The sequence below is a fragment of the Malus sylvestris genome, chromosome 12, assembly GCF_916048215.2.
Source record: "Malus sylvestris chromosome 12, drMalSylv7.2, whole genome shotgun sequence".
Taxonomy (NCBI): Eukaryota; Viridiplantae; Streptophyta; class Magnoliopsida; order Rosales; family Rosaceae; genus Malus; species Malus sylvestris.
In genome coordinates this window covers 13,087,230-13,097,907 of record NC_062271.1, presented here as the reverse complement: position 1 = coordinate 13,097,907, position 10,678 = coordinate 13,087,230, and the positions used below count along the sequence as shown (strand labels likewise).

Sequence of the window (10,678 nt, the reverse complement as noted above, 5' to 3'; positions counted from 1 at the left end):
TAACATTGATGGAGATTTGAATATATCGATACATACAATTAAGAAATATACTTAAGTTTCTACCCAAATTTTGTCCATGTAAAGGACATTTGGCGCAAGTGGCCCCTTAACGTAGTGGTGGAAAGATGTTGAACCCTTGTATGACGGCGTGGGTTCAGACCCCGCCGGTGGCTAATCGAATATCTAATATAATAAAATCTATCGTTTCACCAAAAAAAAAAAGAAGAAGACATTTGGCATCTATTGCATCAAATTTCCAAGTATACAATATATCATTCATAGGAGCATATTTATGCGACTTTGTTATCTTATTTCTTTGCATTTTCTTCGTTAATTTTCATTTATTTTGGTAATTTATGTTATTTTCATATTATTGTAAAGATGACAATAAATGGCAAAATGGAGCAATTTGTAGCAGTTTTGGACATGGATTGGACAGCAAGATTGGATAGTATATGGGCTGACATTTTTGGTGTTTAAATGGTGCTACATATGTGCTAAAATCTGGTGAGATTAAAGTTAAGGCTTGGAAGACAAGGAATTACACAAGAAAGAGGAATCCTAGTTGGAGAGGAACCTTATCTTATCCTCTCTTATCCAATCTTACCTTATCTTATCTCCAGCTACAAGGAGGAATCCTTATCATATTCTTCCAATCTGATTCTAGGAGTCCTAAAATAATTGAAACAACCTAATCTTTTTCCTCCTGGGATTCAGCTGTGCGCTTACCCTATATATACATTATTACCGCAAATTAGAAAGGAGATGAGTGTGCCGTAACCTGTAATCATTCATTGAAGTCACTGGAGTTTTCTGGGTTCTTTCTCTCTTTATTTTAAGTTTCAATGTTTATTTTAGATTATTTTAAAGTTATGATGAACATGCGTAACTAAGTTTCTTTTTAGATAGAGGTGAATTCAAAGCCATGATCATATGTTTTATATAAATTGATTACATCCAGTTATTGTTTCATAAAACATGAATGAGATTTACTTATCTGGTTTATAGAGAACTTATTCTTGTATGTTTATTAAGGGTGCACACTTAGTTTGCATGCAGGGATTTGATGCTAGAATATAAGGGAATTTCACCTAATCGTTATGAACTTATATTTGCAAGTAGTAAAAGGCGCTAGTCATGATTGAGTTAAGTAAATTCCTAGCAGGAGTATCATGCTTTTCATAGTTACGAATGTTTTGTCAATGCTTATGATTTTCACAGAATTTAATGATCTTTGAGATGTATCTCTATCATGCTTTTCATAGTTAGGGAAATTGAGAAGAATAATTTGGTTGCATCGCTAAGTCCAATTCAATGAACTTAGGAAAAATTTGAGAGTTAATTAGTGTTGTTCATAGTTAATTTGGGGCATTGTCAATCATGGTTTATAGGAAGAATAACTAGAAATCAATTTGTATGCATATGTTTCATGTGTGGAGAAGAATCCTCTAGCCATCCTCTCACCCATATTTCATCACAACTTAATTTACTTGCTTGCACTTTACTTTTGTTTTAATTAAATTCGTCCAAAATCCCCCCTCACTGTTTTGTTGTTAGTTTTACTTAGTTTTTAGTTTTATAAGTGTTGATTAGCATCCCTTCTAATCCCCAGAATAGAATGATCCCTAATTACTCATACTACGATTGCATAATTTATAGGGTTTAATTTGTGTGTTAGTTTCTGCCACATCAATCATATCTTCCGAGAAGTTAACGCTTCTTGGGAGGCAACCCATGTGTTCAAATAAAGAGACAATGGAATTTCCGGCTCCTACAACTAGAGTTGCTTTCTTTTACCGTTCTCTTTATTGTTTTTACTTTGCTATGATTGTCTTTTTTGCTAGTTATCTTTTATTGCTTTCTTGGTTAAGTTTATTTTTGAAACATTGAGGACAATGTTTGGTTTAAGTGTTGGGGGGGGGGGTAAACAAATTGTTTTTCTTGACTTAACTTCGAATTTCACTACCTATCACTACTAATATTGTTATTCACTGTTTTAACGTGTTTTATTGGGTGTTATAAAAACAAAATTAAAAAAAAAATCAAAAAAGTTTGAGAAAATACCAAAAAGAGTTGTTTTTGTTGCTTGTTTGTGTTTTAGGGTACCTTCCAACACAATGATGAGGATTTGGTTTTTAATTACATGACATTTAAAGAAAGTTACAAACATGGGTGGAAGTTTGATATGCTCTTTGATTAATGCTTAGTTGAAGTTGTCATTTACGAATTCACATGCAATCACAAAGAAAAAAAAATCATTTTTTGTAACATGCTTGAAGGAAGAAACTCAAACTAACGCTACAACCTTGCGAGACTTAAGCCTATTCTTTGTTTGGAGAGTTATTAATCTGTGATATTCTTGCTTTCTAAAGTCGTTGCATGATCTCATTATTTCTTTGCTTGGTTGCTAGTTAGAATGGTTTTTCATCATTTTAATTCCAAATACTAGAACTCATGCCTGTTTCATTCAAAGCATAAAATTGATTGCATAACAAATAACAAGATGAAGTTGCTTAGTTACCACTAAAGCCAAAAAGCCTTATCCCTTGCACATGTATTGTAGGTTTAACTTCGTTGAGCCTTATTTAGCCTATTTTCTTTGTTCGTTTGCGTTATCCCTACCTAGCCTAGTATAGGAATATCCATACCCTTGTTCTAAAGAATAGTGGAGCATGACTTGTTGGTAATTCCCTTTGATCTATGATTTGCAGAAAAATAAGTGTGGGGGAAGGATTTGTTCTTTTGAATCTAGTGAAGTAGTGCTTATGTTTTATGTTTTAAAAAAAAAAACCGTTAAAAAAAGAAAGAGAAAAGAAAAAAGAAGAAAAAAGTTGAGGAAAGAAAAATAAGAGGTTGAAAAGAAGTGAGAATGAGTGCATAAGTGTTGGTTGTTAAGGAAGGGTCCAAAAATGTGAATTTGACCCTAAAGTTGTATGACTATCCCCTTTGTGTTTAAAGTTGGGTGCTACAATCAAAAGTTGAATTTTAAGTGTTGATTTCATTACTTTGCTTACTATCACTTTAAGAACCTTTGTTCATCCTTGACCATTCTTTGTTAACCAATACCTTAGCCCCATTACAACCTTTAAACTTTTATCTTGATTGTTCAATATGTGGAGCTTGAAATTGGTACGAGCATATGGAATCCCTGGTTCTCACTTCTAAGTAGTGGCATTCTATTCATGAGATCATATACATGTGTGTGTTAATAATTCTTGAAAGTGCCTTCTTTGTTATAACATATGTGAGTGCTAATCTACATGTTTACATGAATCTTCTTACATATACTTACTTAGTTTAGGGAGTGTAGTAAAAAAATCTATGTGAAAATAGAGAGTATATCCGGTTAGGAAATGAGTGAATTCTCTAAGGCATGTTTACTACTTTCAAAGTTGTTTTAATTGATTAAATGAGAGCTAGTGAGTGGTTACTGTGGTTAAGTATAAGCTTAAGAGTAAGGATTGCTAAAATCTTTGTAAGTAATGATTTTTAACATGTCATGTTTTATTGGAAATCCCTGAGGCAATTGTTGGAAGGTTTAGGTTTTGTTTTGTTTTCTTTGTTTTGCTCGGGGACTAGCAAAAGCTAAGTGTGGGGGAATTTGATAGGAGCATATTTATGCAACTTTTTTATCTTATTTCTTTGCATTTTCTTCATTAATTTCCATTTATTTTGGTAATTTATGTTATTTTCGTATTATTGTAGGTCCAATTGGTAAAGATGACAATAAATGGCAAAATGGAGCAATTTGGAACAGTTTTGGACTTGGATTGGACATCAGGCTTGGATAGCATATGGGCTGACATTTTTGGTGCTTAAATGGTGCTAGATATGTGCTAAAATCTGGTAAGATTAAAGTCGAGGCTTGGAAGACAAGGAATTACACAAGAAAGAGGAATCCTAGTTGGAGAGGAACCTTATCTTATCCTATCTTATCCAATCTTACCTTATCTTATCCTATCTTATCCAATCTTACCTTATCTTATCTCCAGTTGCAAGAATGAATCCTTATCATATTCATCCTATCGGATTCTAAGAGTCCTAAAATAATTCAAAGAACCTAATATTTTTCCTCTTGGGATTCAGATGTGCCCTTACCCTATATATATACATTATTGCCGCAAATTAGAGAGAGGAAGAGTGTGACGTAACCTATAATATAAGGGAATTTCACCTTTTGCATGCAAGGATTTGATGCTAGAATATAAGGGAATTTCATCTAATCGTTATGAACTTATATTTGCAAGTAGTAAAAGTCACTAGTCATGATTGAGTTAAGTAAATTCCTAGCAGGAGTATCATGTTTTTCATAGTTACGAATGTTTTGTCAATGCTTATGATTTTCACAGACCTTAATGATCTTTGAGATGTATCTCTATCATGCTTTTCATAGTTAGGGAACTCGAGAAGAATAATTTGGTTGCGTCACTGAGTCCAATTCAATGAACTTAGGAAAAATCTGAGAGTTAATTAGTGATGTTCACAATTAATTTGGGGCATTGTCATTCATGGTTTATAGGAAGAATAATTGGAAATTGATTTGTATGCATATGTTTCATGTGTGGAGAAGAATCCTCTAGCTATCCTCTCATCCATATTTCATTCACAACTTAATTTACTTGTTGCACTTTACTTTTGTTTTAATTAAATTCGTCCAAAATCCCCCCTCAATGTTTTGTTGTTAGTTTAACTTAGTTTTCAATTTTATAAGTTTAATTTGTGTTGATTAGCATCTCTTCTAATCCCCATAATAGAACGATCCCTACTTACTCATACTATAATTTATGAGATTTAATTTGTGCGTTAGTTTCTACCACATCAATCATATCTTCCGAGAAGTTAGCATGGCGGCAGACTATTTTCTCCATATAATAATTCCAAGGTTAAACTTTGCATGTTTTGTAATAGGATCGCCAAAGAATCCTCATTATAATTTTCTTTTAAGTAAGTCTTCACATAAATAGTTTAATGTAGAGTACAAAACACTGGAAATTAGTGTCTTCTCTCGGGAGTGAAAGTATTTCCTCCAAGGTGAGTGGGTTTCTTTTCGGTGTGAGAGATCTCTAATATACTCTTTGCGGTTTTTAGAACAAGATTCAAACTTCGTTTCTAGTTTAGTTACAATCAATTCAATATGGTCTTCCTAGTTTTATCAGCTCTCAACGTCTTACACTCTAGTAAACTTGCGTACCATTGGCAGTTATGAAGCAAATTTTTTTAGTCAAAATGTGGGCACAAGAGCTAGCTTTGGAGGAAATTCAACTTCATTTGGTCCCATTCTGGGTCCAAATCAGAGGTGTACCTTTGTATCTGATCACAGAAGAAAATGCAAGAAGGCTGGCAAGGGCAATTGGAGAACTAATGGAGTGGAGGTGGAAAATCTATCATTAGCCAGGGGATTTATGCGGGTTAGAGTTATGGTGAATACAAGAAATCCTTTTATTCCAGGTTGTTGGCTACCTCGGTCTAATGACAGAGATACATGGGTTGAATTTCGATATGAAAGAAAGACTTCAATATTTTTGTTATAATTGTGGTAGGACGGGGCATGTAAATTCTGAATGTTCTTTCGGACCAAATAGAATAGAGTTGCAGGATATGGGGAATGGATGAAGACTGCGGCGGTTCGAGATATACAGAAAAATAGTAGACCACTGGTGAGCTTTCAAGGAGAGAGAAGACTTGCAGGGACAACTAGGGAGGAGGCCAGAAGGGGAGAACATGGGAGGCAAGTGGATGGTACGCGCAAACAGGAAAGTGATTCACGTGGTAAGCACAATGGGGGACACGTAAGGGAACAGAATAATCAATTGTCAGTGAAAACAAGGAATGTTTTCCCTAGAGAATTCCATGAAACAAACAGAAACGGTGGGCAGGGCCATAAGGCGGTGCAATGGATAGGTGGGGGGTCGAGTGAAAAGGACTCGGCAAGAATTTATGGGGAGTGGGCCTGGGGTAGGACAAAGAAATGCAAGTTCATGGGCTGTAACAACATCTAGCCCAATCATGAGTAATAAGCATTGAGGAGATGATTGAGAACAGGGGCGGATCCACAGTGGGGTCGTCGGGGTCGCACGACCCCTTGGAAACCATGGAAGCAACCTTGAAGCTCCCATATGCGACCTCTTGGAGCTGGGGTCGTCGGGGTCGGACTCGCACGCCAAGTGTTCGACAGAAATCCTGAACGAAGCTCGGCAGGAAGAGGAAGAAGAAGCAGCGCGCGCTGCTTCTTTTTTTTTCAAAACAGACGGGCAAAACGGCGTCGTTTTGGCCCAGGAATTTTTTTTAAATGACCTGGCCAAAACGGCGTCGTTTTGGGCCAGGCCGAACAAAAAAAATATATATATAATTCCCACCGTGTCCCCCCCCCAGTCCCAGCCTTCCTATTCCTACCCGACTCCTATACAATCAAAAGCCCCAATTTTTCATCCTCCAACCCTAACTCAATTCCCCCAAACCCTCAACTCCTCTCCTCCCTTGCTGCTGCTGCCCCCAAACCCTCAACGTCAACTCCATCTCCTCCCTTGCTGCTCCTCTGCTGACGGCTCCAACTCCATCTCCTCCCTTTGTTTATATTGTGAGTATTTATTTTGAATATTTTGTATATGTAGAATATATTTAATTAATTGAAATTCAATTCATATTTATTTTGTGAGTTTTTATTGTTAGTTTTTATTGATGGTTTGTTTATATTGATGATTTGTTTATATTGTGAGTTTTTATTGGTTTGTTTTTATTGATGGTTTGTTTATATTGATAGTTTGTTTATATTGTGATTTTTTATTTTCATTATTTTGTATATGTAGAATGCAAGATGAGATATTTAATTTAATTGAAATCCAATTCATATTTATTTTGATTATGTTTATGGTTTGTTTATATTGTGAGTATTTATTTTGAATATTTTGTATATGTAGAATATATTTAATTTAATTGAAATTCAATTCATATTTATTTTGATTATATTGATGGTTTGTTTATATTGTGAGTTTTTATTTTCATTATTTTGTATATGTAGAATGCAAGATGAGATATTTAATTTAATTGAAATCCAATTCATATTTATTTTGATTATGTTTATGGTTTGTTTATATTGTGAGTATTTATTTTGAATATTTTGTATATGTAGCAAGCATTATTATGGAACGGTTTTTTAAGAGAAAGTCATCATCGGGTTCGGGTAGTTCGAATAATGTTGATAGTTCAAATACTGTTGGTAGTTCAAGAACTCCAAGTTCAAGACAAAGTCAGTTAGATGATGTTTTGGGTAATCTTCAAGCGGATCCTGGATTAAGAACTCGAATAATAGATTATGACGCTAATATGAGAGATGAGGTCCGAAGATTATATCTACAAAAAGGACCTTGTCAACCTAAAGGTCATAATTTCCCAATAACTAATATGTCGGGAATTAATCGACGCTTCATTCCCCAATGGTTTGATGAGTTTGATTGGTTGGAGTATAGTGTATCTAAAGATGCGGCATTTTGTCTCTATTGCTATCTCTTTAAAACCAATTTTGAACAAGTGGGTAGTGAAGCTTTCACTGGAGATGGATTTAAGAATTGGAAGAAAGGGAGAGAAAGATTTAAGATGCATGTTGGACCGGTTGGGAGTGTTCATAATAAGGCTAGAGAAGCTGCTACAAATTTGATGAATCAAGCTACACATATTGAAACGGCAGTGAGCAAACACTCTGACCAAGCTCGTAAGGCTTATCGCACATGCTTGATTGCTTCAATCAAGTGCACTAAGTTTTTATTGCGACAAGGTCTTCCTTTTCGTGGCCATGATGAAAGTGCCACTTCAAGCAATAGGGGAAATTACTTGGAGTTATTGCAATTCCTTGCAGATAATAATGATAAAGTTAGAGAAGTTGTGATGGAAAATGCTCCGGGGAATCTCAAATTACTAGCTCCTTCCATTCAAAAAGAAATTGTGAATTCATGTGCCCTTGAAACACTTGATGCTATCATGGATGGTCTAAAAGATAGATTCTTTTCAATATTGGTGGATGAAGCACGTGATGTGTCTGTGAAAGAGCAAATGGCTATGGTGTTGCGTTATGTGGATGACAACGGCCATGTAATTGAAAGATTTGTGGGTATCCAACATGTTACCGACACTACTTCAAGTTCACTAAAGGATGCTATTGACACATTGTTTTCTCACTACGGTTTGAGCATTTCCAAGCTACGAGGACAAGGTTATGATGGTGCTAGCAATATGAGAGGTGAGTTGAATGGCCTTAAAACAAAGATATTGAGAGAACAACCTTGTGCATATTATGTTCATTGCTTTGCTCATCAACTTCAACTAGCTCTTGTTGCCGTAGCAAAGAATAATATAGACATTGCCTCTTTTTTTTCAACGGCTAATAATGTGGTTAATCATGTTGGAGCATCTTGTAAGCGACGTGATTCACTTAGAGGGCAACTTCAAGAAGAGCTTGTGATAGCTTTTGAAAATGATTGTCTTATAATGGGGCGAGGCTTAAATCAAGAAACAAGTCTCAAATGTGCCGGTGACACACGATGGAACTCACATTATGGTACCTTGATTAGCATCATTTCTATGTTTTCATCCGTGGTTCATGTGCTTCAAATGGTTATTGATGATAATCCCAATGAAAGTGCGGGTGAAGCAAATACGTTAATGAGAGTGATACTTACTTTTGAGTTTGTGTTTCACCTTTTCTTGATGAAAGTCATATTGGGACTCACAAATGATTTGTCACAAGCATTGCAAAGGAAAGATCAAGAAATTGTGAATGCAATGGCTTTAGTGAAATCATGCAAGGAAAAGCTATATTGGATGAGGAATAATGGGTTCGATGCATTGGTTGATGAAGTATCTTCTTTTTGTGAAAAACATCATATTGATGTTCCTAACATGGAAGAGGCATTTATACTTCCAGGGAGGTCAAGGCGTTATGCTCCAATAAAGACAAATCGTCATCATTATCGTGTGGAGCTCTTTATTTATGTCATTGATGAGCAAATTACGGAGTTAGAGGATCGCTTTAATGAGGTAAATACCGAGTTGCTTATTTGTATGGCATGTTTGAGTCCGAAAGATTCATTTGTAGCTTTTGATAAACCAAAGTTACTTCGTCTTGCTCAATTTTATCCTCAAGACTTTTAGGATGAAGATCGTTTGGCACTTGAAGATCAATTTGAGATTTATATTCATTATGTGTGTTCTAGTAGTGATTTCTCTCAATTGGAAGGGATTGGTGATCTTGCAAAAAAAAATGGTGGAGACAAGGATGCATCAAGTATTCAATTATGTATATTTGCTCATTACATTGTCTTTAGTTTTACCAGTTGCAACTGCTTCAGTGGAGAGAGCATTTTCTGTCATGAATATTGTTAAGGGTCCACTTAGGAACAAAATGGGAGATCAATGGTTGAGTGATAGCTTGCTTGTTTATATTGAGAGAGATATTTTTGCTTGTATTGAAAATGAAGCTATAATGCTTCGTTTTCAAAATATGAAACCTTGTCGTGGACAATTATAGTTTGTAATATTGTTTCCATTATGAATTATGAATGAAAGTACTATGATTTCATTTTCAATATGTTTTTCCATCCTAAATTTTTATTTGAACTTTTACACTGCGACCCCTTGGGGTAAGATTCCTGGATCCGCCACTGATTGAGAACATGAATGATTATGAAAGGGCCAATCCAAGCCCAACGATTCAAGACAATTAGGGCGGCTCGGGAAATCAAATACCTACATCTGAAGAAGACAGAGAAGGAAATGCTGGGGGGAGAAACCTTGCGCCACTACGGATTTATAATAGTGGCAATATAACAAGTGTTGAGTCGTAGCAATCAAGGGAGGAAAATCAAAGTATTTTTGCGAGAATGGGTCTGAAAAGGGGAGCAGAGAAAAAAAAAAAAAAGCAACTTTCAATCACTAGAAAAGAAAGCTAAAAAAGGAGAAGGTAGTTAATCACAAAGGAAAAGTGAAAGTGAGAGATTTATCAGACAAAGCCTGCAAGAAGAATGTTGGAAGTATGCCCACAAAGCCACTCATTTGATGTAATAGCTTTTGGAATACTTATTGTATTAAACTATTATATGTTTAATGAAGGGCAAAGCTTATTCTTAATCACTATTTATTGTATCATGTGTTTAAGCAATAAGGGAATCCAAGGAAAGTATTTAATCTGAGAGAAGTAATCTAAGTAAGTTAGATTAACGAGACCTTTCTCTTATGTTCATTCCTAAACCGTTCCTAGCCATAGGATTGCCAATTGGGCATTGACAATCCGCTAAGGTTAGTATGTGTTATGTCAACTCAAACGTGAGTATGACTAGTCTCAAGTCATTTAGTGTTGGACACTAAGACAAACACATAGGTGCTCGAAAGAGTAATCGAGTACACTGAACAACGATCAAAAGAGAGTTCGAACATACATGTCATGTAAAAACTCGTTAGTTTCAATCAGTGTCTTAAATGCCGATAATATGGGCGATATTTCACCGATATTATTGATTTTTCGCAAGACCGATATTTTAATGGTTATCCAATTGGTTTTCGTCAAAATATTGCGATATTGTCGATATTATCGCGAAATTTCGGAACTGTGCAAATTGGAGAAGAACACTGGAGCTTCTATAGCTCCGGCCGACTGTAAAGAGCCCCTTAGACTCCGATCTAGGTATGA

The 10,678-nt window shown here is 35.4% G+C and overlaps 1 protein-coding gene across 1 annotated transcript; it reads left to right on the top strand.

Annotated features, from left to right (window-relative positions):
- Positions 1-7,653: 7,653 nt before the first annotated feature.
- Positions 7,654-9,651, top strand: LOC126592164 (uncharacterized). Its single transcript, XM_050257906.1, has 2 exons — positions 7,654-9,030; positions 9,210-9,651. Exons 1-2 carry the CDS (start codon positions 7,654-7,656, stop codon positions 9,210-9,212), a joined length of 1,380 nt encoding a protein of 459 aa, XP_050113863.1. The 3' UTR covers positions 9,213-9,651.
- The last annotated feature ends 1,027 nt before the right edge of the window (positions 9,652-10,678 follow it).